The sequence below is a fragment of the Haemorhous mexicanus genome, chromosome 6 (genome assembly GCF_027477595.1).
Source record: "Haemorhous mexicanus isolate bHaeMex1 chromosome 6, bHaeMex1.pri, whole genome shotgun sequence".
In the NCBI taxonomy this organism is placed as follows: Eukaryota; Metazoa; Chordata; class Aves; order Passeriformes; family Fringillidae; genus Haemorhous; species Haemorhous mexicanus.
The window spans coordinates 17,272,946-17,300,899 of record NC_082346.1 but is presented as its reverse complement, the minus strand read 5'-3'; the positions used below and the strand labels follow the sequence as shown (position 1 = coordinate 17,300,899).

At 42.3% G+C, this 27,954-nt stretch overlaps 1 protein-coding gene across 3 annotated transcripts in view; it reads right to left on the bottom strand.

Annotated features, from left to right (window-relative positions):
- Nucleotides 1–4,190: 4,190 nt before the first annotated feature.
- PTPRJ (protein tyrosine phosphatase receptor type J) overlaps nt 4,191–27,954 on the bottom strand; it is a 72,744-nt gene continuing 48,980 nt past the window's right edge. For 2 of the 3 annotated variants that reach the window (XM_059849007.1, XM_059849008.1), the window contains exons 5-24: nt 27,315–27,581; nt 25,787–26,062; nt 24,921–25,187; nt 23,543–23,818; nt 22,093–22,368; nt 20,946–21,212; nt 18,950–19,246; nt 18,564–18,698; nt 15,835–16,045; nt 15,569–15,684; nt 14,881–14,968; nt 13,536–13,577; nt 12,514–12,601; nt 11,328–11,418; nt 10,450–10,520; nt 10,166–10,300; nt 9,611–9,730; nt 9,103–9,263; nt 8,504–8,639; nt 4,191–7,476 (exon numbers count right to left, since the gene is read on the bottom strand). In XM_059849007.1, the coding sequence (XP_059704990.1) occupies nt 7,318–7,476; nt 8,504–8,639; nt 9,103–9,263; nt 9,611–9,730; nt 10,166–10,300; nt 10,450–10,520; nt 11,328–11,418; nt 12,514–12,601; nt 13,536–13,577; nt 14,881–14,968; nt 15,569–15,684; nt 15,835–16,045; nt 18,564–18,698; nt 18,950–19,246; nt 20,946–21,212; nt 22,093–22,368; nt 23,543–23,818; nt 24,921–25,187; nt 25,787–26,062; nt 27,315–27,581 (3,479 nt within the window). In that variant the 3' untranslated portion in view covers nt 4,191–7,317. The remainder of the gene's footprint in view (nt 7,477–8,503; nt 8,640–9,102; nt 9,264–9,610; nt 9,731–10,165; nt 10,301–10,449; nt 10,521–11,327; nt 11,419–12,513; nt 12,602–13,535; nt 13,578–14,880; nt 14,969–15,568; nt 15,685–15,834; nt 16,046–18,563; nt 18,699–18,949; nt 19,247–20,945; nt 21,213–22,092; nt 22,369–23,542; nt 23,819–24,920; nt 25,188–25,786; nt 26,063–27,314; nt 27,582–27,954) is intronic. The other variant, XM_059849009.1, reaches the window with a different exon arrangement.

Below are 27,954 nucleotides of genomic sequence, written 5' to 3'. Positions count from 1 at the left end.
CTTTCTAAAATGAAAATAAGAGCTCATTTCATTTTCAAAACAAGTGGCAACATCAAGTGTCTTAACAGAAATAACATGACTGGTACTAATGTGATGCCAGTGAGCTGGACAAAAGGAAATATCTACTGAGGCAAACATTATGAAATGTATTTTCTGGCATCTCATTCACACTTTAGGAGATCTTCATGCAAGGGAAAACCAATTCAGTAGCTTTAGACCTGGCTTATAATTAAATTACAAGGAGTTTAAAGGTTTGACTGATCCACATTGGTCACGTATTTTTCTCTGTATTTTGGTGAGGGGCCTCCAGAGCTCAGCTTTCATTCAGCACATGACAAGCAGGCCTGTCACCATCAGCACCAGGAGCACAACTCAGGCCAGGAGGCAGCACCTGAGAGCTGTTGAGCTCACCCAAATCCTACTCAGAGCAGATCTTCCACAGGACTGGTGCTGATACACAAGCATGGGAAGCTCTGATGTGAAATGTTATTTCCAGGTTTGATTTATTCCTTGCTGAAAGGCTAAAGGATTTGTAAGCAACTAGGCAGCTGCAGATAGATCTTCCAGAAGATTTAGAGCTCTCACACACCTACCTCCATTATTGTCTTGTTTGTAAAAAATGGATCTATCACTAGAGCTTTGTATTGAAATCTCACCATATTTCAAATGGGAGACAGAGGAAGCCAAAATAACTCAGCAGATGTTGCCAGGTGCTTTAAAAGCTATATTTAAAATCTCCCCAAGGACCTGTGTAAAAAAAAGGCAGGAAGAAGTCACGTTCAGTGTTACACACACACACACAAACTGATCCATTAAATGAAACAGCCTTTTAACTGTTATTCATATTGAGTAGTACGAGCAAGAACGTCATTATTTGCTGTCTTTATTGATGTATCTGCACTGTGTTCAGCAATCCCATCAATCTGCTATTGCTGGGAACAGCTGTGGAGCAGGCTGATAAGCTGGGAAATGAGCACACAGCTGGTAATGCTGAGTAACCAGCTCCAGGCTGGTCCCAACCAGAGCCCTTACACTTTGGAATACACACACCACCAGAAAATGCCTAGGTACCAGCAACACTGAAGTGCAAGAGCACTTCCTGAGGTAGCAAAGGATTATTTGGCATTATTAGGCTATTGCTGAGCTTAGGAGTTTCTGGAAAAAAGTCACCTAATCAGGTGTACAACACTCATGCATATCCCTGTGGAGCAGGCAGACAGCCATACACTGGCACAGTGGCCTGGGCTCAATGAGGGGCATGGGCCAGGGCAAGGAAAGGGAAACAGCACAAGGAGTGGACAGAGGTTATCAGAATCTGGGAAGGAAGTGAAAAAAGGAGCAGCCTAGCAGGGAAGGCTTTCCTTGGAAAGACCAGTGGTGTCATGTGCCATCTGGAGGCTTAAACCAGAAATGAACAGGATATATTTTCTCTCTGGAGTGACATGACCTTTTAGGTAGATACATTCCTTAATCAGAGCTGACACCAGACCATTATCAAAAAACCCGTTTTCCTCCTGATAGCATATTCCCGACTCTGGAAGCACCACATTAAAAATCTACTGGACAAAAAAATAAAACAAGTCTAGAAATCCCTTAGAGGATTTCTTGCTTTCCTGTCCACTCTGCCCTGAGGTGCAACAAAGGCAACAGCCTGGCACTGTGTGTGAAGAGCACTCTGTCCCTCACACACTGAGCACACAGCTCTTGTGTGTCCCTAGAAATCCTGTCAGCATTATGAATACACCAGGAACATCCATGAGACATCAGCACTACACTTGGAACATTGCTCCAAACAATCTGGCTTTTCTCTGATCACTTGGAAAGATGGAGATAAAATGTGACTTCTAGTAAGTCACTTGGGATCAAACTAGACACTTTTCTCAACAAAATGGGATAATTTGCTAGCTTTGCTTCTGGCTGTCAGAAAATTATGTATATTAATTTAAAATATAATAAACCCAGGGAAAGCAACTTGAATGAATACATGGGATTCTGCTAACAGGGACGAAGAAGAACAGGTCTGGATTAATAATTTTTTTCTTCAGATCTAAGAAAGAGCTTGAGAAGGGCTCCCAGCTTCTCCCCTACATGAGATGTACTAACAGCTCCTTCCCTTCAGCCAACCATGCTGGCAGAAAGCAGCTCCTCCTGGTGCTTCCAACTCAAGTTTTCTGCTTCATTTGCCTCCTCCTCCCTCGCAGGCAGGAGGCTGGCACGGGCAAGGGGTTTGCCAAGTCCAAGTGTAACAAATGTGGAATGAAACACAAGATTGGAGAGAGGCACTGTTTGGTGCCAACATCAAAAACAGTTCAGCAAAGTGCTGAGAATGGAACAGTTTGCAGGCAGAGGTTTTTCAACACCACGAGGTCTTACATGAGGAGCTGAAAGGGACTCCCTGAAGCAGTGCCACAGCAAAAGAAGAAAGGAAGTACAATAACTTTTCTGATGAGTACAGGAAGTGGAGAACACTGTACCTGCCCACCTCAGATGCAAGTAAACTATTAATCTTTCCTTGCCCCTCGTTCCAGCCCCTGACCACAGTGATTGCATCTGCATTTTTAAATTAGTTTTTACCCAGAAGACCCAGGAGCTGTTAAGATCTTGGCTTTTTGCTTCAGAATAGCACACTGTGCAAAGATTTTCAGTTGGTTTTCCTTCCCAAGCCCCCATTTCTGACCTGCTTCCACAAAAACAGCCACATGTTCAACTCATATCTGCTGCCTGATAACACCCAGGCACGAAGGGCATGCAAGGGCAGCATCAATACATCCCATTTATCAAGCCAAGAACAGGACAGAAACATTACATCCTCTCCTCTCTGACCTGTATCTCTTTAATCTCCAAGGTAGCAAAACTAATACATGACAAGACCAGGTACAAAATGTGATTTCCAGATATTAAGGTTCAATTTTAGCCACATGAACAGACTAAGGCTCCAAATGGCAGCTGGAACAGCTGGCTTTCCTGAAGTTCTAATAGTACAAGGGTAAGACCAGGATGACATGGCTGGCACGATCTGAACAATGACAAGACAATCACACTTGGCTCTTCCCATCTCACCATGCAGTCATTTCAGAAAACACAGCAGTTGTCAGAGTATCATAAAAGCAAGGCAACCCTGACAAAGGGGAGGAATGATGCGTTTGAATCCATTGATCTTAGAAGGCTAAATAATTATTTTACTATACTATATTATTCTATACTATATTACTCTACATTTAAACTGAATCAGCACAAGAACAACTCTACTGACAACAGGATCTTGTGACTGTCAGCTGACAGTCCCAACACACCCCTGGATTCAACTGGTCAATCAAAAAACTCAGACCAGAATCCAATTACCAATTCCCTTCAGGTAAACGATCTCCCACAATGCATTCCATTTGTGCACAACAAGAGGAGCAGCAATTGAGATAAGAATTGCTTTTTCTTTCTCTGAGGTTCCTTGCTGCGATTCCCAGAAAATATCCTTGGGAAGTTGTGCCTTGCTTTTCTCTGTGAAGAGAAATGCAGCCACAATAGAGGATCAAAAATTTTAGTTTAGTGTAAGCACCCTGTGATGAACTGGAGAGCTGCTGAGTGCCAGTATCACCCTCAAGGCATGTGATCCTCCTCAGGAGTGATTCAGATGGCAGCCAGGAACAGCAACTAAGATTTCTGGGAGAAAAGCACATAGCCAAGATAATTTTCTATGCATCTACAGACAGGTGATCTTTAATCCAGCAGCCAGCTATAGCACCACAAAGATATTTCTGCATCCCCTTCTACCACCACCTCCAGACAATGCAATATCTTCAACAGATGAAACAGTCCTCACTCTTGTTTCTCTGGAAGCAATCAAGTCTTCAAAACATTGGTCCTCCCAAGGCTATTTCAGTGAATGGAAATCTTTGATGGACCTTGGATGATGGTCCTGTTTCCTTGCCTGGTATCAAGCTCTTCCTTTAGAGAAGCTACCAACTGCCAGGACACATTAACATCAGACCCAGGGCCTTCCAGGGAAGTCTGAATGACAGATTATCACTGTCCCAGGGAGCTCCAGTGACTGCAGTACACAACTGACTCAAGTGCCACCCCAGAGGATGGGAGCCCACTTTCCATTTATAAAGCCCTTGTAAATGAAATGGGTATTTTAACAAATTAATTTGATTCAAAACAGAATCCCAACAAAGGAAAAATAGGAACAAAACTGCTCTAGGATGATGCTTTTTAATTGTTATTTCTATATTTTTAAGAACAAATCAAACCATTAAAAATATTACAGACATGTACTGAAATTTCCTGTACAACAAATACGAAAACAATAAAATTTGTACATCATTTCAAGATATTCAAAAGTCACTTATTTGAAACACATCAACTTTTCCCTTCTTAAGCAGGCCCCAAATGGGAAGAAAGAGTTAAACAGAAATACAAGAGATGCAATTGTCACACAGTGGAGCTTTCAGTGGACAGCTTTAAATAAGCAAGAGTGGAGAAAACACTGACCAAAGAGACAGATCTCAGCAATTATAACATAGAGAACATCAGAGGGCAAGGAGAAAACATTTGCAGGAACTCAAGTCATCTTGAGCAAGACAGATCCACAAGGAAGTGGAGCATTACCTCTAGTCCTTTTCCTGCAGAGACATCCTACAAGGAATGTCCTATGTATTCACACTGACACTACACCCAACTTTATGTTTGCAACAGCTTAAGCCTTACCAACTTTTTCCACCCATATACAAAATCAAGAAGTCAATTATTTCAACTTTCAGTCTCTTCTCACAATGTGTCAGTTTTGGAAAACACCTGCATACAGTTCTTTAAAAATGATACTCTTTAGATGATGGCACACGTGAGAATTTGACGCCTGCTTCCAACGCCAAAATAATGGGACAGATCCATCTGTTTTCTCTAAGAGGATCTGAGCAGTGGTTAGGCAGAAACACATACTGTCCTAGCTCATTTTCTGATGTTCTGCTGCAATAGAATAGAAACAACATGATCTAGCATGGAAGACTCATCTCCCTCTCCAAGCTACACAAAACAAGGGCCTTCTGAAGCGAACGAGCACTTGCCACCTTAAGGCAGCAAGTTCTTGGGAGACCTGGAATAACAAATACTGGCTCTGTGCTCTGCACAGATGTGCAGTAATTAAAAGTATAAGAGAGTTAAAGAAAACAACGTGACTGGAGAGAGCAGACTTTGCTCCCTCCCAGTTCTTTTGGAATGGTTCTGTTTGGTGCAAGTGGTTTATCTTTGTCATCTGACAGCAGCTTAGGAAGAATGCAAATGAGAGATCCACTTTGTGGGCTGCCAGTTTGGATGGAGCCAGGCAGGATCAGAAACCTCAAGATGAGGGTTTTTTAAAGTATTTCCAGAGAAAGAGGAACAAAATTATATTCAAGAACCCACAAGTGGCTGTTACAAAAAAAAAAAAACCAAAACAAAACAAAAAAAACCCCACCAAAACAAAAAACCCAAACCAAACAAACAACAAAACCAAACCCCAAAACCTAACAACCAAAAGTGCACTGTGGTTTGTCCTCCAGTTTTGCTCACACAGCACACCACAGTTTCACACCAGGTTGTAAAAAATTCCTCAGGATATTTGTAAAGTTACAGTTGTGCACCAGGAATTCCTATGTTCTCCTTCAGCTGACATTGGATCCTGTGAGGTTGCCAGGTTCCACTGTAAAGCCACATATACTCCTAGCATCTGTAGCTTCTTCTGACAACTCTACTAAAACAAAGAAAAACCCCCAGAACAACGACAACATAAAAGCAGCAGAATTCCAGGGACTCTGGTTATTAAACCTTCATAAGATTTTTTTTCCCTGCTTTATAGCTATTCTATAGCATTATTCATAAACTTCATATTCATCTACAATGCAACCAGTGCAACAATCCAAAGACCAAAAAACACCTTCTCCCCACCCCACGCTACCTAAGTCCTTCATTGGTAATGCCTTCCTAAGCCTAACAGTTATGTACCAGCAAAATAAATCCAATCTGATCCTTGACTTGTGAAATCAGCAAACGGGGGATTTCTGCTTATTCCTTCAGTTTTGAAAAGGACCAGTCAAAACAAAAGCAGCAGTATATTGCAAATAATTACAAAACAATTACACTGGATCAGTGAGATGCAGGCAGGTAAGATGTGTCTTAGTTTTGAATGGCTAAAACAACCGAGAAATTTATCTTTACAGCAGAATTTTGTGCAATGTCTTTTGGTAGAAACAGTAAAGCCAGTTGATCCATTTGGGAGTGCTTGAACTCTTGGAACCTTAGTTTCAGCATTTTCACAGATTTATATATTTGAGGAAAAACAACAACAATGATAAAAAGACACCAACCTGAGAAAAACTCTATTAGAGTGAGCATTATTCAGTAAATCATATATTGCACCTTTAAATAAATCACTATAAATTGTATAAAAACAGGAATATCAGGCAGGAACAGGGAGGAGCTATTCTGTCCTTCATCCACACGCCCACACACCCCCCGCACACACATTCACAGATTCACTTGCTCTGTTTTTATCTACAGTTAAAGCTCGGAGTGACAGACCACACTCCTTTTCCTCTGGCAGAGGCACCAAAACATTAAGGCAGGGGATATTTGTGGTGAAATGCAAAAACAAAGCTCACCTCCAAACTTCTGGAGGGTCCTGCCAACAGTGCAACTACAGTTAAGTTTGACATAAGCCTTATTTAAAAATCTGTGTTCTCATTAAGAGTTTCAGTACAAAAATAGAATCTCTGCTGGTTTTTTTCTAGAGTAGCAACTAGAAAAGGCACAATTTCCAAGTATGAATGTCCATTTGAAGGAGCCATTTGTACTCCTTTTTTAAATAAAAAGGAACACAGAAAAAAATAGATCACAGAGGCACATATCTATTAACTAAGTAACCAGATACAGTAGATAAAATATGTTCCTGAAACTTAAAATTAAATATATTAAAACAACCCACCAGCCTGGTGTCTGTAAATGAAATCATATAAAATTGTAATAAAAAGCTTGTGTTATTATTTTAATATTTAAACTCTAGTTCACTGTTCATACTGTAAATGCTATTTCACCTATCAGTACTGTTAAATTCCCAAGAAAAAACAAGATTCCTCTCTTAACTTTAAAAAGTTTTGCTTGGGTTTTGTTGTTTGGGTTTTTTTAACATGAGTCTGCAGCTCCTGCCAGCGTTGTGTTTTTCCTCCTGTAGATCACACCTTTGAATGCAGACAGAACTGGAGAAGCCAGACACGAGACACTGCACACAATCGCAGAAAACACGGGCAGGTAGCCCCTCCTGGATGGAGGCACTGGGTTCCTTCTGGACTATGCATGGTAGCCATTGGCCTTCCCAAAGGCTGGCCCAGGTGTGAAGTTTTCATAGATTGCCATTGCTGTCACGTTTTGGTAGATAAGGTCTGTTTTCCTTTCTCTCTGGGATTTAATGATATCCATGACACACTGGTTTAGGAAGACGTACTGGTCCTGGGAGAAAGAGAGACAGAAATATATTTCTAAAAAATACCTGATTTTGGAATTCTGCTTCTGAATATAGGTTTGGGCACTGCACTGAGTGCTTGTTTTAGAACATATATATAGTGTAGGCACACAGTTGGTAACTGGGAGTGGGGCTGTGGCAGAGCTTCATCCCTAATGGGCTACAGCTGTGAAGAGCAGGTAAAGAGCACTGGAAGCAATGAGACCTGGAGTGCCCAGGTGCACTGACCAATCACCAAAGGGAACAGAGGGCACACAGGTGCAATGCATCAACATGAGGGGTATAAAAAGTTGGGCTAAAGAACAAGGGCAGATGCTTGCAGCCTTCTGAAGTGGCATAATGTTACTCTGTATGGCTTGAAGCTTTCTGAAATTGTATGGTGACACTCTGTTGCCATGGCCATCTCGACTGTGACACATGCTGTGACATATAGTTTATAGAAAATAGAGCTGGAAAGGACCTCATGATGTAATCTGATCAACTCCCCCCTAATAAAAAAACCACTAGTTTTGCTGTCTAGAGCTAGGATCTGTCATGCCTAACGCTGTCCTAAAGACTTTCATGAGAGATCTTAGAGCCTTTTCCAAATCAGCTTGTGTTAGCCCATACACCGTTCTGGATCAAAGTGGTAATTTCTGTAGGAATACTTGTATTCCTGCAGAACACAAAAGCAAAGATGCACACCGAGACCACTTGACTCAGATAATTCTGGTTCACAACTAAAGGATAAACCCCCCATGGGTGAAACTAGTCTGAAAAAAGGTCTGCTTCAGGATTTGATTCCTTCCAGCTGCAAATGCCAGTCCTACAAAGTACTCTGTAAAGACATTGCTTGGATGTACTACAGTCCCTGGCTGCAACTACTTTTGTGGAGAAGAGATGAGGCAGGAAGGAGGGAAGTCAAATGAAGAGCAGTTTTACCTCCTTAATACCTTACTGTCCTGTAACTCAGAGCTACATCTGGATGATTATGCACACCTGAGAAAGGTGCTGCTGGATGGGAGAGAGCCTCACCTCAGTCTGCACCATGAGGGGTCGGTGCATGCGGAGGTCGTACACCACTCCGTACACATCCACGGTGTTCTCCATCTCCATCTGCTGGATCAGGCGGTCGATGGCGATGAACGTCCCCGTCCTCCCGACGCCAGCGCTGCAACAACACAGACAGGCTGTTTGTGCTTCCTCCCAACCACCTGCTCACTGCTGGCCTGATAAAAAGCCAGGCAAGCCAGGATGATGCCTCCTACTATTTCAGTGGTATGGGTAATAAAAGTCCTGGCAACACAGAGGGGTGGCTCTTACCACCAATAAGAGGGGCTTCTCAGCCTTGCTCATGCACAGGATTTATATACAAGCTCTTGAAAGGACATCTTTTCCAGCTCAGTTTTCCAGGCTAGGAGAGATGCTCTGTTTTTATGACATTTTGTATCACTTCCTTTGCTACCTACACAGCACTATTAGTTTCTGAAGCACTGGGCAAAGGTTTTAGTTTGGCAAGGTAAATAGCCTATGTCCTTACACAGAGAGACTTTGGTTTTAATCCCACTGAAATGGAAATGACTTTCAAAAACCACAAGACAAAAGTGTGCCTAACAGAAACACCTTCTTCCTACCTGCAATGCACCAGAGTAGGAGAGTCCGCTGGATTCTGGCTGTTGTACTCATGGACAAGGTGCCTGAAGTTGATGAGAAGGTCTGTTGTCTCTGGCACGCCATGATCTGGCCAGGAGGTGAAATGGAACTGGCGCACCGTGTGGCTCTCGGGGGTGTTGGACTGCAGGAAGAGTAGACATTAAAAAAATTAACAAAAAAGACAATGAAAACTGGCTTCAGAGGAGTGACAGTTGGGCTTCCTGGCACATGTACTGGGCCAAGCTCAGTTTCATCAAAGATGCCTGTTACAACTGCAGTGATTTCACCAATGATATTCCACCTTTCCTCTTCCTTCTGGTGTGGTAGAGAATACTTTGAAATAATTCCCTTGTACTTTACTCCAAGCTCATATTTAGTGCATTGAATTAACTGATGGGGCTAATTGTTTGGTCCAGAAGATATTACAGGTATCTGCATAAGCGCAAGGTTATTTACACACTAACAACCAACAATCATGGCAGTCCTCACCTTTTCTACAGTGAAGTCCCTTATTGTCCATTCTGGAAGGACAACTTCTGAGACCATTGTCACAATAATGTCACCATAGCTCTTGGGTTGTTTGTCTGGCCAGTACTGCTCACATTTTGTCTAAGAAGAGAGTTACAAAGTTAGACACATGGCATACAACAATGAAACAACTCACTTTTAAATAACCCACTACCAGAAGCAGGGCTAGAAAGCATGTCACTCTTCTCAAGGGCTATTCCAGGGCAAGAGAACATCTACCAAAATCATTCTTTAGAGAGAAGAACCAACCCTTAACGACACTGATTCCACAACCCTCCTGAGACAATCTATTCTGGCAGTCAGCAGATATAAAAATAGGAAAAAGCTAAAAAAGAAAAACAACAACCAAAATAATTGTGCTTTTTTAATTTAGAAAACAATCTTCCACCAAGAGGATGGTTGTGAAAAGACAGTTGTCAAAGGACAGTGGCCAGTCTCCAGACCACTAAGGTAACAACAAAATTAGAAGACATGCAGCTGCCTTCAAGAGACAATTCAGTATCGATAACAACATACCCGGGCTTGTTCCACACATTTTGTCAACATAACAATAGAGTAGATACTCTTTTCCCAAATCATTTGCCAGAAGTCTTCTATAGTATTGGGTAATGGACCCTGTGCAGCAATAAATGCCTTCTTTGAATTATAGCCCTAAGAAGAAAAAAACAAAATAAATGTGTGTATATATACACACAACATCAGTGAGAAATAAAAGCTTATTTTAAACATCATTATGAGCCCTTATGCCTACATCAGAAAAATACGCATTATATTTCATTTCAGCTAATGAAGCAACTTACAGGCATATAGTTTGCATTAATATAGTCAGTCCCAGAGCTTTGATTTGAAAGTTTAACACGAGAAATATCATCTGCAGAAAGAAAAAAGGAAAAGACAACTATGAATTTTTGAACTGGAACCTTTCAGAAAAATATTGTTTATCTAATACATGCTTTCTAAATAAAAGGTGTTCAATGCGCATTTTAAGAGTAAGAGCATAACCTTAGGAATCATAAATAGCAGTAGGCTTCAGAAAAACGAGTGACCAGGATAATCACTCAAAAACACAGATTATTTTGGTTTTAAACATGGTTTGGTATTGCTAATTTATATATTTTTAACACAACACAAGATTTACTACAGTTTTAATTACTGGATAAAAATAAGTGATTTGACTCTTGCTGCCATGGCAGCCAATGTTTTTCCTCCAAAGCATCCTTAAGTACCTGTCACTGTTCACTTTTCAATTATTTCTGACTCTCTGCTACATTGGGATGCCCACAGGCAGCTTTGACAGGGCTTAAACTCTTACTTGATCTGCAAAGCTGGACAGCAGGGTCTAAATATTTCTCATAGCTTGCAAATTTATTTGTGTGTGGTCAACTGTTATCCTCTTGTGTTTTCAACCTGGACTGCACATTTCTCACAAATGGAAAATTAAAGTTATTTAGTTATGGGAAGGTTCTTTAAAGAAGCTTTCTGAAGAAATATCCCTGAGGGAAGGCTCTTCCAGGTGTGTTTATACAGTGACTTTGGGAAAGCAGCAGCCCAAATTCATTTATTTGGAAAATAATATTTGAAACCTCTGGGTACTATTAAAGCTGGATTAACCAAACCCAATGGGTTTCACTTAAAAACACAACCAGTAGAAGATGCAAACCCAAAGAGAATAACTCACACGGTAGGACATTGTTGTATCTATTTTTGCCCCTGTTCTCAGGAAGTTCAGCAGCAAATTTCGGCTGATGAACACCAGCAGACTTGAGTTCCTACAATAAAAGGAGGACTCATGAGCACCAGGTCCTGGTTTAGCAATCATCCAGAAATGTGACAAACAGAAAAGTAGTCCAAACGATTGTGTCTTGTGCTGTAAAAGTAGGCATGTTAAACTGGGATAAATGTCAATAAAAATCATCTCGTTACAGAGTGGGAGGGTGACAGTGGCAAATCTTTTAGAGAAAGGATTAATACAGATTGTAGGAATAGCAGCATGTTTAAAACCCACAGATGGACTTTAAAAGCCTGGAAACAGTTTTGTGGAAAGAGACACTGATATCAATGGCAGCTCCTTCTGGCCCCAAGGCAGGGAACTACTGCATAAGCTCTGCAGACATTACAGGTAGAGAGGAGCAAATAATGAACCAACATCATGAACCAACTGAAGGAAGCAAAATCTGAGAGGAACCAAGGTGGAGCACCAGCCTGTGAAGTATAAAGAGACAGAATTTGAAGAAGAAAGTCAATTAATAGCTTTGAGGAGATGAGAAACAGAATGAGATTCTTTAACAGCAGACATGACAACACAGAATCCTCCCTGACACTTCCTTCCTGTCCCCTGTTCCTTACAGCAAGTGAGTTTTAGCACATTTCATAGAAAAACTCTTATGGTCAGTAAGCAAATCATAATTGCTGTTGCTCTGACTGAGCTATTCCTAGGTGTGGTTTGCAAATCACACCCACGCACTGAAGAAGTCAGTGAGATTAGCAACAGACCTGTCTTGATATGTATAAAAACCCCAAAACAACCCAAGATGAGTAAAACTGAAAAGCAGAGAAATTGTACAGTGTCCCCTAGGCTAAGTCTGCATATGACTAGGGCAAAGATTTCTCTGGTGAGAGCTCTGATAAGCAGGTCATGCCACAAGCCCCCAGTCAGGGATAATAACTCAGGGTAATATCATGCACTTCAACTAAATTTGGAGCTGTATAAGGGAAGGGAAGGCTGTACACACAGCTTCATCATCTCTATAAAAAAGGACCCTTCTTTTCTCCTTCAGTAAGCCTTATGCATGCTCCACAGGAAAGATGATTTGTCTTTCCAAAAATATTTGTCATGAAGCTCTCTCCCCACTGAGGGCACATACCTCATACTCTTCAGCAAAACCACAGTTGGAGTCAGCTTGCTGCTTCTTAAAGTATGACTCAAAGTTCTCCACTTTAATCATTTTTGATCTAAAATGAGAAAAGCCTCGTGTCAGCACCTGGTGTTAGGTAAATAAGCCATGAATTAATTCAGTTAATGTGTTAGAAAGTATGCTTTACTTACTTCTTGATTCTTCAGGAGAGGGTGAGGGGAAGAAAAAAAAGCTGATTAGACACATGCAGTTGTATTTTTCATTATGAGAATCTAAGACTGAAAGCATGACTGTTAGTTGCAGCCACAAAACAGTGCACTTACAGGGGACAGGGTATCAAGCATAGCATTTAACTGCTCTGTTAAATCAAGGAGAGAACAGTGCATCCTTCAGGAGAGGAACATCACACAAGGTGTCAGCCAGCTGCTTACTCCTATTGGATTGACCCCATGCCCTGGTGTATTTTATGGCAACCATCAAGTCTAAAGAGGTGGGATTCCATGGGACATTCTGACCATGGCTTTCCACCAGCACAAAAAATTGGTGCCAGAAACAATAACATGATTCAGCTGCAGTGCCTGTGACTTCCAATATATTGTCCCTCCATGGCCAGCTTTTACAATCACAACATTATCTGGATGAATGGCTCAGCACAAAGTAGTTATTAAAGAAAAAAAATCAGATCACAGAACATATTTTGCCTTTTTGCATTTTATCAACAATTCTGATTGGTCCCTCAATGTGCATGAAGTCTGTGTTTCATTCAAACCCTGTGTTTCAAAACCACGTGGAACATTTGTGTGTCTAATAGTGATTCATGAAGTGAACACTCAAATCCCTGTGGTAGCTCTAGAAGTCTCAATCAACATGATTATTTTTAGTCTGCATGCTGGCATCTTTCAGTTCCATGAGGAATTAATACTTCAAAATTCTCTACAAAACTGCACAGAAAACAAGTATCTGAGTTCTGAGTAATTTTTGCAAATATCACTTGAGCTCAGAAAATACCAGGAGAAAAGATATGGACTTACTTAATTGGAGAAAAAGACACTTCGGTATTTCTTTTATCTTTCCTATAAGGTGAAAGAAAACAACACAAGTTTACAGTAGAATTCAATTGAATTTATACAAAATTTCTTATCTGTTTCCTTGCGCCTGTTGAGAACAATTTCTTTTAAAGCATCTTATTCAGTGGAAAAAAACCCCAAACTCCTGACGCAAACTTTTACACCTGGAATTAAAAAAAAAAAAAAACAACCAACCAAACAACAAAACCAAAAAAAAACTTCACCCTTCTCCTAGTGACGTTGTGCAATGGGACTGCTTCTTTCTGTTGGAACCAGAGTATAAAGCCTGGACACAAAGAACATATTTTGGTGGAACATGTACAACTGAGGGATCTGCACCACTAACTGATATCTCAGGAGAACTGCTGCTAATCCTAGAATCCCTACAGGAATTCTAGGATTAGCAGCAGTGATGTGTCAGTCATTCAGTGGTAGCTGAATGAAAAGAAATGTTGCTAGCTTTAGAGGAAGCTCTTCCCAAGGTTGTACACAGCTATAGGACACAATTGTAGAAATAACAACAGTTACTTAAAGCAACTAAGAAAAATGGACTAAGGACTCTATGGCTAACTCCACATAAAGGATGATCAGAAGCAGGAAAAAGCCTTGGTACACTCTTACAACCTAGATGATTTGAACAAGGTTCAAAACTGAGAGACCAGCTCAAACTCATCAGCTTCTGGAAACTCCAGAATAGAAGTTTCACGTGACAGGCCATCAAGCAATTAAAAAGAATGACTGATGGATAGTTTAAAATCAAACTGTCTAAGGTACAATTCTACCCAATTACTTTTAGCACAATAATTTGAGATGTTTGCTCACTTATGACTGAATGACTTCATCACTATTCATGAATGGTGAGGCACTGGCACAGGTTGCCCAGAGAAGCTGTGGATGCCCCATCCCTGGCAGTGTTCAAGGCCAGGCTGGAAAGAAGCTTTGAGCAACCTGGGATAGTGGGAGGTGTCTGTCCCCATGGAAGGGGGGTTGGAACTGGATGATCTTGAAGGTCCCTTTCAACCCAAGCGATTCTATGATTCTATAATTCTGTTCTATAAATTAAAATTTATTTTGTTTGTAACTTCTCAACTCTTTGTTTAAACCCATAGTTACAAACTAAGTTATTAAACAAGTGGTTTGATACTTCAACCCTAATCTCTAACACTCAAACAACATTTTAATACAAAATATTTTAAAACATATTGACAGCCATGTATCATGACAGACAGAGCCCTTTTCAGGAGAAAAATACTGAAGTGAAACACTGGTGCTCCTCAACACAACCAATACAGCAACAAACACACATTACCTTCTCCTTCTCCAGAATATGAACCCTCCTACAGCAACTACAGCCAAGATAGCCAAGAGGCATCCAATAACCACTCCAGCAATAACACCTGATAAAAGAGAAAAAGTATTACTCATTGTCCTCTTCAGTAACTCCTAACTGAATCAACATGCTACAGCAGAACCTTGCAAGTAGCTAACCAAGCATGCTTCACTCTACTAAAATATCTTGTCTTTACTGTCCTTTGGCAGTACCAGTATTGAAATCTCCTTAAGAATAATAACCAGAGAATTAAAATTAAATTAATATAAAATTGGGATCAAAGGACCAGTTAAATTAATATAAAATTGGGATCAAAGGACCAGTATCTGCATGTCAATACACCTGCTTCTAGTTTAACAGAACTGTGAGACCATCAGCTGCTATTTGCCACTTGTTGCTAGACCAGAGTCTCACTGCATCATCCAATCCCTTTTAGCATGCCATGGCTTTTGGCTACTCCTGCAGTGGAATCCTACATGGGAAAAAGGGATCACCTGTAGAACTAGCAAGGTATGAATTTACAGAGCAGTGCCACTGCAAAGCTAGAAACACTTCATACAGAGAAACCAACTGGTGTTTTGATACTATGAAACTTGCCATAATTAAGGAATCTCCACATGCTGTGTATGTGCCAAGCTACCAGTACTACATTTGACATTAACTATACCTGGATCCTGGGGCAGTAAGACTGGCTCAGAGCAGGGTGAAAATGATACATAACTATCTTCCCCCTCAATCACGTTGTCTGTAAAGGTTATATTAGTGAAACCTGCAACACACGCCCTGTTGAAAAGGAAGGGATAAGAAAAAAACAAAACCAGGTACATTACAGGGTTTTAACAGCCTTTAGCAAGATCTGTAATCTTTCCATTAGATGATCTTCTAGATTTTAACAGCAGAAAACTTACCAAAAGGGTGGTTTGAAATAAATACCTGTATGAACGAAGAGGGATCAATGGTCCGTTTTCGTAGCCATACATGGTGTTTCCTTTGCCTACATTAATGATGTTTTTATCACTCTGAGAACGGGAAGAATGTGATGCTGCCTGCTCTGTTTTTATGACATATGTAACATAGGCAGTTGTTGTCTTCTTCTTGAAATCTCTGTATGTGTTGTTCAATTTAGACTTCAAAGACTCAGAACCTACAGGAAACAACAAGAACATGGATATAATTCATGGATATAAATGGATATAATTCATCCCCTTGGTTTGTATCAATTGGCACAGTGGCTGAGATGGTCACATCAACTACACTTGTCATTCCTCCATAAGTACTGCTTGAAATGAAAGGCTGAGAGCAACAGATAATCTCAGAAACCTCTTCTACTGCAGTGCAATCTACTGCACCACCTCTACCCAGTGTTATTTGTTTTAATTTGCTATTGGTTTTACTTCTAGCGTGCATAGGAGCTTCTGAATAAAGGTGCATGAGTGCTAGAACCAGGCACCCTTGTGGACACACTTCACCAGCCAAGTCAGCTTTATCCATGTGTGTTCTATCCATTCTTGTATGTAGAGAGTAAAATGCAAATTGTGTAGAAAAAAAAATCCATCAGTATTTGTGCTACCCAAAAAGCGTAAGGCCTCATTCAGGGTGACACTAAACTTGTCCTGACCTTGTTCTATCCTACAAGAAAGTCTCACACCTGAACTGTAAGAGATGAAAGAGGTAATTTCTACCTTTACTTGACATAGACAAGGACTGGACAAAACAATGATCAGAACAATTTCCCCCTCAGAAGATTAAGAACAAGCTACCACAGTGAGCAGTGACCAACAGGACACCATTTGCAGAACACCACTTTACAGTGTCTGTTCTTATAGCAGACAAACCCTAGAATCTTGAGGCAATTATAAAGCTGAAGCACATGTAACCTAAGAGGTAATAATAAACTCAACTTACCAGTTGCCCCAACAACTCAAGAGCAAGCCAAATGACAAATCTTCCCAGTGCTGAGGCAGGACAAAGAATCTCACTCATTTGACAGAAGTTTGCTCTCTACTGACTGTCTTTATAAAGCTAAAAGGTCCTTCTAAAAGTTGGTATAGTACTGAATTCACCTTTAAAAAGGAGAAGCCTTGCAGGAGGTTCTGAAAGGTGGAAAAGCTCTGGTAAATTTTCTAGAGCTGTGCAGACCAGGGTTAATCTACTACCAGCAGCAAAGCTCTCCTCAACTGTAACTCTGCAGCAACAGGGTGCAAGACAACCCTTCTAGAGCGCTAACTTGGTCTCATTAAAAGCAGATGAGGTTACAAATAACTTAGCTGCCTAGAAATGGCTGTTCAATACTACCTGAGGTATGTTATGTCTTAACTTATGTTTCTATTCCACCAGGATGTACATCCCTGGTTATACCTGCAGCTCCTTGTAGATGCCTTGAATACCACCCTACGACATTTCAAACAGCCTTAGACAACAGAATAAAGCACTGTGTATTTCTTACACAACAGAATAAAGTCTTCTCTGTCTATCCTAAAGGTAACCATGACTGGTTTAGAACAGAGAAACACATCTCAAGAATATTTGTGCTATTTCAACAATAAGGCTGAAGAGATGCTTGGCTGTGAGGCTGTCTTTTGTGCTCCCACCAAAGCACTCACTGTAAATTACAGATGTGGGCAACTTTCCTCCCTTATTTCTCTCAGTCACATCCTACAAATTCCTCCTTAAATACCTTCCAATTCAACCCACACAGAAGAATACACCAGATCTCCTTGTGACTAACCAGGACTGGCTGAAGTTACAAGCAGAGCTGCAGGCAAGAGACTGGCACTCAAATCAGCAATTCTGAGGCAGCTGAGTAGGCATGTGAAAAATAGGAATTTTCTGCACTGATGTGATGTAACACACACACACATATATATACACCCACACAAACATGCATTTCTTGGATAGATATTGAAAATCAGTGAGGGAATATGTATAATCAAAATTCTGCAAAATGAATTTCCAGTGTTGTAACAAAGGATAAGCATCAATGTCAACTCCCACTTAGCAGAAATTGTCCCCATCAGGTGCCTTATTCCTCCAGTGCACTGGCAAAAATGAACAGTTGTTCAAGTGGAACCTATGCTACAAAACTAAGTTCCTTATTTTAGTGTTTTATCACAAGACATTCACCTATCAGAGACATTTCTCAGTTCCATTAATGCTGTCAATGATATTTAAGCCTTCCACCCACATCCCATCTCTCTTAGTTAAACTGTTTTGGGTAAAATCAGGAAAAAAAGCTCTTTTCCTTTTAAGATCTTACTGCAGGCATCTTTCAGCTGAAAAAGAAAGGGGGAAAAATATTTCATATTCCAAAGCTGCTTCTATTAGCTGGTCTGAAAATTATTCTGTGGGGAAAGAAAGGACACTGCACAATCTTGGGGAAAGGAATCACTAGCAAATCAAGGTGGCAACAGCACAAGGGCAATACATAAGAGATTTATGTACAAAGATAAGTCAGGCAGGAAAAGACTGAGTGAAAACAGGCACCTTCTGAAAACAAGGAGTGACTTGACTTCAAACAAGATATCTGCCTCATGATTTCTGAACAGTGATTGAAAATTCTGAGTCTGCCTTTTCTTTATCTGTTTAACACCTATTTAGAGTGTAAAACATAATGTTGCCTAGTAAATTGTTTCAGCTACATGACAATATCATAAACACCTTACTTTGATCTTCTGTTGTAATCATTATTGCATAGGCTTCCAATGGACCATTCAGTGAATCAAAATCAGAGAATTCAACAGACAATGAGCTGTGACTGACGGCCTTGACTGAAGGAACTTCGCTTGGAGGAGGTGGGTCTGCCAACAAAAACATTTTTTAGTACATTAAGCACTGATTAAAGTTTTCCAAACAAGAAAAGTCTGTGATACCAACACTGTTCACATAATGCATATTTATTGTGCATCACATTAGACTAGGAATTAATATAGTGTTCTATTCATACTCTGCAGGTTGATAATGTAGTGCATACCAAGTCTGGTAATCTGCAACCATGAAGTTAATATTTTTGTCCTACAAGTACCTTTCATGCTCAGATCTCAATGCTTACCAGTAATGCTGGTGAGACACAACTTGTCCACTGGAGAGCTTTCAGAGCCATTTTGAAGAGTTACGATAGTAACATTATAGGTGCTGAAAAAATTCAAACGTGCTGTTTGGAAGGTTTGCTCAAAGCCTTCTACGGTGCAGCGTGGAGCCAAGTCTTCTCTTACTACCTCAGAAGTACTTATATTATATATTTTGATTCTGAAGCCAGAGTTGTTACCAAAAGGACATTTCCATTTCAGCATTAGGAAAGGCTGCTTGGCCACTGGCTCACACTGAAGTGAATCCACTGAGACAGTTACTGCCAAAAGAAAAAAGCATAACAAAAAAGGAAGAGTAACAAATCAAACCTTACCCCTAGAAAAAGCTGTGTATTTGTATGTTATGTGTATAAATGCTTGTAAAACTTCAGTATTCCTTCCCCTTTTAAAAAAGATGCCTACGTGGCACCTACTGCCTACACAAGGATTTGTTACCCTATGAGGAAGACAAGTATTAAAAACAATACACAGGTCTATTCTGTGCTCTTTACCTCCTCTATAGACAGGGCTACTGGAAAAATTTAGGCTGATTATATAGCAAGATCAGCAACATTTTCAAAATACTGTTCAACCCTTTAACATATTACTTTAAGAACATTTTAGAGGAGTATGTAGACTGCCACTAAATCCCTTTATAATTATGTAAAACTCAAAGTGGTGAACACATAGCAAAATTAAATTAATCTCTGTCCATTAAGAGCACAGCAGTAGCCATCCTTAAAAGCAACAACCATAACAAGTCAGTTTGGGTGAGAGTCTTCTAGGACATAGTATAAAAACCACAACCTTATGACCAGATACTGAAAGATACTTAAAAAGTAATGTAGCAGGAAGACTGAGAAAAAATGTTCCCCTAACTAAACATCTTGTAAAACTTGGCCTTCAGAATGAAAACACTTGTAAATTTACAATTACAATACACACCAAATTTATTTCCTCTCTCGGTAAGGAAGTATTTGGTACTTTCAAATACAGGGGTTATAGACTCATCTATTAAATTATTTTGTTGTTAGAAGGGGCATTATTTTAAGAAACTAAGGAGAAGCACAATTGTGTACCAGAAGAAACAGATTTAGTAAAAATAGATGTGAGCAACTGGAACTTCTACTGCAATTCATAAATATTTATTTTTCTTCAGTAACACTGATGGCTACTCCTACAAATATGGTGAAATTATAGGAGATTACAGACAAGCCCTGGAACACCTCTGACACTTGGTGACAATGGATGCCTGGTTTCTAGAGGAGTCATGACTTTTGACCTTATCCTGTAGGAACACTTAGATGAAGTATCATCAGTGCTTCATGGGAAATGTCAGAGGCCAGCATACTCTACCCTGCTAAGGAAAAAAATGCTGGGCTCTGTGAAAGTCATGAGAAACTCTGGAAACGCAGCCAAGCAGCACTTTCAGAGTACCAGCAACTCTCCAAGTTCATCCCAGAACCCCTCTGGAAAACCCACTCAGGAGCTCTGAGCCAGATTCATTTCAACTTAGCCAAAATGGGATAAAACAAACGAAAGGAGATAGCAGCACATGATCACAAGGAGGAAAAGCCACAATGCCTAACGTGAGGAATGCAGAAGTAACTTAGCCTTGTCCTATTTGCTGATGGACTGAGCAAAGCAGCAGGGCTGACAGCCACACCATCCCGTGCTGCCCAAGATGAGCTGCATCCATGGGCCCTCCAAAGGGGAAAGTGACCCAGGCATGATGCACACCCAGTGGGAGACCTTCCAAATGAGAACCTTGAGGGTTTCCAGAGGAAACAGAGGGCAACAAAACCCCCTGCAAAGATCCCCCTCCCACACATTACCATTTCTGACTCCAGGTAGGCTGTGTGCAGCACTTCTGCCAAATATAATATTGTATTTCAAACCCTGGGTAGGTGGGCAGAGCCCTGTGCTCCACAGCAAACCACAGGCTACTTAGGAACAGGGATGTGAGAAACCATTACTTACATGTATACAGGTGTATGGACACTCCTTCTCCTTCTGTCTCATTATCAGCTGCTACAGCAAATACTGTGAAGCTGTACAGTGTCCCAGGGATTAACCCAGTAATTTCTGCTCTGGTTTCATTGGATGCCACGTTGTTCACAGATGTACCATTTGCAACCTCTATCCTGTACGTGTAGGTGTCAGAAGCGCTGTCATTCACCACCCATTTTAAGGTGACAGAAGTCACACCAATGGATTCTGCCTTGAGATCAAGCACTGGGCTGGGCCCTGGGGAAGGCAAAGCAACAACTCGTTAACCTGCAAGAACAGCTGCTCCCAGACATGGAAACAAGGAACACAGCCACACCAGGGCTTCACTTCCCTCACACCACTCATGCTCCGGTGTGCAGGAGCACTCCAACAACATCACCAGGCACTCCTGGAGGCTGGTGCACCACTGGGCAGCTAAGACAAAACTGATGGAATGTAACCTTGAGGGGTATTCATCTTCCTTTGACACTCTAAAGCAGAACACATCATTACAATGCCACAGCTCCCAGGATTTTGCTCAGCAATTCAGAGATGTTGGTCAGGACAGATACAAGGGCGGGGAGGGGTCTGGAGAAAGGAGATGGTGGTCCATCTGTGTACAGCAAAAGGTAAGGAACTCCAAATGTCACTGAAAGAGGAACAGAGGTGATGAAAGGTGGCAAAGGAGCAGCTTGCCTAGGTCGTGCCATGAATGTACTCGTGAGCCAGTGTTATCTACAGTTCATTCTGCTCCAGCCACAGGGCCCCAGATCACAGTATCTCTATATGGGAGCCCTTAAAAGAATGTTCTGAGGCTCTGAACCTCCAAGAAGTGAAGGCAACAAATGCACCCACAAAAATTCCAGGCCAGAGAGAATGGTCTTGGGAAGAGTCCACTGTGACACAGTTCTTGGTAACCAAATTCAACCATCATTGTTTTAGAGGTGTTTGTTTTACTCTGCTTTTTCAAAGAAGGCTATGTCTCTTTCAAACAAACATGTCTTACTGCAGGCAGGGAAAGCACAGCAACTCTGCCTGGAACAGTCTTAAATTACGACCCTTGGGTGGGTGGGCAGAGACCTGTGCTCCACAGCAAAGCACACACCACCAGCAACAGCAATGCAGAAAACTGACTTACGTGTATACAGGTGTATGGGACTTCCCTCTCCTTCAGTCTCATTATCAGCTGCTACAGCAAATACTGTGAAGTTGTACGGTGTCCCAGGGATTAACCCAGTAATTTCTGCTCTGGTTTCATTGGATGTCACATTCTTCACAGGTGTATCATTTGTACCATTTGCAACCTCTATCCTGTACGTGTAGGTGTCAGAAGCGCTGTCATTCACCACCCATTTTAAGGTGACAGAAGTCACACCAATGGATTCTGCCTTGAGATCAAGGACTGGGCTGGGCCCTGGGGAAGGCAAAGCAACAACTCGTTAACCTGCAAGAACAGCTGCTCCCAGACATGGAAACAAGGAACACAGCCACACCAGGGCTTCACTTCCCTCACACTACCCGTGCTCCAGAGTGCAGGTGCACTCCAACGACATCACCAGCCACTCCTAGAGGCTTTGGCATTAATAGCTGGATAGCAGGAAATTGAGAATGAGCCATCTCAAGCATGACTCATTTTCCTTTCACAGACAAAAGCAAGAGGGGCACTGGCCTGCCCAGTGCTACCACTTGCAGTGGAGGGGAGGGATGCCAGTTGTGCAACTCTGTTCCACAAAATACAAAGAAGAAGAAATATCTTATTCTTTGAAGAGGAGGATTAGTGGTGATGAACCAGACACTCTGCTCCAATCCTCATACCCTGCACTTCACTCCCATAGAAGAGAAACCATCTCGAGACCCTCTGGAGACACTGTCTCCAGCCACCCATTCTTTCTGCATCTTTAAAAGAGGGCAATTAGCCATTACAGACAGACAGCACTTTTGGGGAGACTTTTGGGCATTGACTGGTCAGCTAGGATCATACATGCAGGCACATTTCAGGAAAAGACAAATGACAAGAACATTCATAGATTTTTCTTCAAATGCACTGTGTGGAAAGATCAGGCTGGGCTACTGCCTTGGAAGCCAGCTCCAAAATGGTCCCTCCAACACCACATGTCAAGACTTTTAATACTCAACATGGCAAAGTGCTGGATGGCCGAAGTAGTTCTCCTGATCAAGCACTGCCTGAATCTCTCTCCTGGCTGCACCACGATGGCAGCTATAGGCCCCCAAATCACACAAGTCCACTCAGTATAAAGCCACTTAAGATGAGAACCTCAGGCCCCCATACTCTAGGTAACAAATGCAAATACCCCTTTCACAAATTTGCAAGAGACCAGGGCTCAGGGAAAAGTCTCTTCTCCTTGCTGACAGCAAGCTTTACCAATAGCTTTCTACCAGGGCAATTCTGCTTTTACACTAACATCCATCTCCAACTTGGAGATAGGCCATCTCCAGCTCCAGGATGGAATCATCACCTCTGCCTGGAACAGTCTTAAATTACGACCCTTGGGTGGGTGGGCAGAGACCTGTGCTCCACAGCAAAGCACAGACCACCAGCAATAGCAATGCAGGAAACTGTGACTTACGTGTATACAGGTGTATGGGACTTCCCTCTCCTTCTGTCTCATTATCAGCTGCTACAGCAAATACTGTGAAGTTGTACGGTGTCCCAGGGATTAACTCGGTAATTTCTGCTCTGGTTTCATTGGATGTCACATTCTTCACAGGTGTATCATTTGTACCATTTGCAACCTCTATCCTGTATGTGTAGGTGTCAGAAGCACTGTCATTCACCACCCATTTTAAGGTGACAGAAGTCACACCAATGGATTCTGCTTTGAGATCGAGGACTGGGCTGGGCGCTGTGAATGGCAAAGCAACAACCCATCAAAAAAAAAGAAATAAAGAAGAGCCACAGCCACATTTCCCTGTTCCACACAGAATGAGCATCACTTGGAGCCAAGCGTCACTTCCCTGTTTCAGGTATTCAGGCTGAGGCATCTCTGGAAAGGTCATAGGAGCTTTGGGGGATATTTTATTTCATTTCATATGCAACAACCACTTGTTTCCACAGTGGTTTTCCAGACAGAGAAACAGATAGAAATCAGGGAAGGAAACAGTCCAAGTTAATCTTGATCTGTTAACTCAAAATTGTGCCCATGAGTCTCAATTTGAGATCTTCAGCCTAAACTCTCCTCAATACCAGGAAAAACAGGTCCAACAGCTGACATACCTTAGGGGGCTGTGTCTGCAAGCCCGACTCAGCACCAATTCTAGACAGATAAAACTCACTTCAGGCAGCTTAGAGAAGTTTACAGACTCAGTAGCAGCTCCAGGACACACTCCTCTAAATTGCTTTGTAGGGAAACTGACTGTCCTCTTTGCATTTCTGAGCTACACACGAAAGTAATGTCTACTCCTATCCCATCTATCTAGTCTAGGAAAAAGGTGCCCTGGCAAAAAGTCAATAAGATTGGTACCACACTTGACAATGCAACCATAGGAAGTGAGTCAGTCACAGCCCACAGGAACCTCAGGCCCCAGACTCTGCAAAGAGCTCAAAACAATTTTTAAGAAAAAAAAAGCCTTGGTGACTGTGGCACCACATCCCTACACACCACATCTTTTTGTACCAGCTGTGGCAACCCACTCCCAGAGGTGTTGTGAGGGGTCTACACAGCCCTCAAGTGTCTAGGAGAAGTCATGCTGTGGTAGCAGCTGGATCTCTACACAGTCTTGAGCAGACATGCTGATGAAATAACTGATTTACAGGGGGCACATGAAAGCACAGAGACAATTTCAGTCCTTTTGCAAAGACCGCTGCATTCGTGCGTGCACACACCTGGAGCGAAAAAGCAACACCACAACAAGAAACAGGACAAAGCTGGAAACCCAAAGTAAGGAAACGGAGCAATTTGGTACAAACAGCACAGTTACTTGCAATTGGAGACACCATTTCCTTACTTGTACACAGATTTCTGGGCACTCCTTCTCCTTCTGTCTCATTATCAGCTGCTACAGCAAATACTGTGAAGTTGTACGGTGCCCCAGGGATTAACCCAGTAATTTCTGCTCTGGTTTCATTGGATGTCACGTTGTTCACAGATGTACCATTTGCAACCTCTATCCTGTACGTGTAGGTGTCAGAAGCGCTGTCATTCACCACCCATTTTAAGGTGACAGAAGTCACACCAATGGATTCTGCCTTGAGATCGAGGACTGGGCTGGGCCCTGGGGAAGGCAAAGCAACAACTCGTTAACCTGCAAGAACAGCTGCTCCCAGACATGGAAACAAGGAACACAGCCACACCAGGGCTTCACTTCCCTCCCACCACTCATGCTCCAGAGTGCAGGAGCACTCCAACAACATCACCAGGCACTCCTGGAGGCTGGTGCACCACTGGGCAGCTAAGAGAGAACTGAAGACAAGCCATGCTGAGTGACATTTACCTCCATTTGGCACTCCAAAGGAGAAGCTTTGGTCATCATTGAAGCAGAGCTCCCAGGGAACCCAGAAAGGTGGACAGGAAAGGGATGGGTATGGTTGGCAATGCAGGCAATTTCAGTTTGGTTTATTGGTTGGTTTTTGGTTTAGTTGTTGTTGTGGAGGATTTTTTGGTTTATGGTGGGGGGTTAGAGGGAGTTTGATGTCTAATAAGTAAATAAATAAATCAAGGCTATGTTTCTTCTCTACTTGAACCACTCATTCTTAGCATCTGGCCCAGGTAAGGCTGCTATTAAGTTACAACCTCAGGCAGGTGGGCAGAGCCCTGTCCTGCACAGCAAAGCACACACCACCAGCAACAGCAATGCAAAAAGCTGTGACTTACGTGTATACAGGTGTATGGGACTTCCCTCTCCTTCTGTCTCATTATCAGCTGCTACAGCAAATACTGTGAAGCTGTACGGTGTCCCAGGGATTAACTCGGTAATTTCTGCTCTGGTTTCATTGGATGTCACATTCTTCACAGGTGTATCATTTGTACCATTTACAACCTCTATCCTGTATGTGTATTGGTCAGAAGCACTGTCATTCACCACCCATTTTAAGGTGACAGAAGTCACACCAATGGATTCTGCCTTGAGATCATGAACTCGGCTGGGCTCTGTGAAAGGCAAGACAACCTGTCAGTCTGCAAGAACAGGTGCTCACAAACACAGACACAAGAAACACAGCCACACCAGGGCTTCACTGGGCAGCTAAAAGAGAACCGAAGACAAATCATTCTGAGAGGCAATAATCTCCCTTTGACACTCCAAAACATAAGCACAGGCCATTACAGTGATTGAACTTCTAAGGCTTCCCTTGGGAATCCAGAAGCAGGCAGGAAAGTGATAGAGTAGAATGGAATAATTACTTAGAAGAGACCTACAACTACCCTCACTGAACTACCTGACCACCCCATGCCTCAGCAAAAGTTAAAGGGTATTACTGAGGGCATTGCCCAAATGTCTCAAACACAGAAGGGCTTGGGGCACTGACCACCTCTCTAGGAGACCTACTGCATTGCTTGAACCTTCTGTCAGTAAAGCAATGCTTCCTAATGTCAAGCCTAAACCTCCCCAGAGGCAGCTTTGAACTATTCCCACTCATCATATCCCTGGACACCAGAGAATAGAGATCATCTTCTCCTTCTGCATTTCCCCTCCTCAGGAAGCTGAGGACAACAATGAAGTCACCCCTCAGCCTCCTTTTGTCCAAACTAGATAAGCTCAAAGCCCTCAGCTGCTCCTTACAGGTCCTCCAGCCCTTGCACCAGCTTTCTTGCCCTCCTCTAAAGGCATTCAAGGACCTTCACATCCTTCTTCAATTGTAGGGCCCAGAACTGCACCCAGTACGCATTCAGCTCCTGCATCCATACCTTTGATAAATATGTTGAGCAGCCCCAGGATTGAGCCCTGAGGACAGCACTGGTGGCTGCTCACCAGCCAGACACAGCCCCACCCACTGGAACCCTGGGAGCCCCACCCTGCAGCCAGCTCTGCACCCAGCATACCACGAACCCCCTCATCCCACAGCTGGACAACTTGTCCAGAAGGATGCTGTGAGAGACAGTACCAAAAATCTCAGTAAAATGCAGAAAAACTAAATTCACCCCTTCCCTTCCCCACCAGGTGGGTGACCTTACCACAGAAAGATCAAATTATTAAATGGGACCTTCCTTCTCCTTCTCTCTCATTATCAGCTGCTACAGCAGATGCTGTGAATCAAGGCTACGCTTTTGTATACATGAAGCACTCATTTTTAGGAGGTTAGGTTCCTAGTAAATTACAGCCTCAGGCAGGTGGGCAGAGCCCTGTGCTCCACAGCAAAGCACAGACCACTAGCAACAGGGATGCAAAAAACTTGTGACTTACGTGTATACAGGTGTATGGGACTTCCCTCTCCTTCTATCTTATTATCAGCTGCTACAGCAAATACTGTGAAGTTGTACGGTGTCCCAGGGATTAACCCAGTAATTTCTGCTCTGGTTTCATTGGATGTCACGTTGTTCACAGATGTACCATTTGCAACCTCTATCCTGTACGTGTAGGTGTCAGAAGCGCTGTCATTCACCACCCATTTTAAGGTGACAGAAGTCACACCAATGGATTCTGCCTTGAGATCAAGGACTGGGCTGGGCCCTGGGGAAGGCAAAGCAACAACTCGTTAACCTGCAAGAACAGCTGCTCCCAGACATGGAAACAAGGAACACAGCCACACCAGGGCTTCACTTCCCTCACACCACTCATGCTCCGGTGTGCAGGAGCACTCCAACAACATCACCAGGCACTCCTGGAGGCTGGTGCACCACTGGGCAGCTAAGAGAGAACTGAAGACAAGCCATGCTGAGTGACATTCATCTCCCTTTGACACTCCAAAGGAGAAGCTTTGGTCATCATTGAAGCAGAGCTCCCAGGGAACCCAGAAAGGTGGACAGGAATGGGATGGGTATGGTTGGCAATGCAGGCAATTTCAGTTTGGTTTATTGGTTGGTTTTTGGTTTAGTTGTTGTTG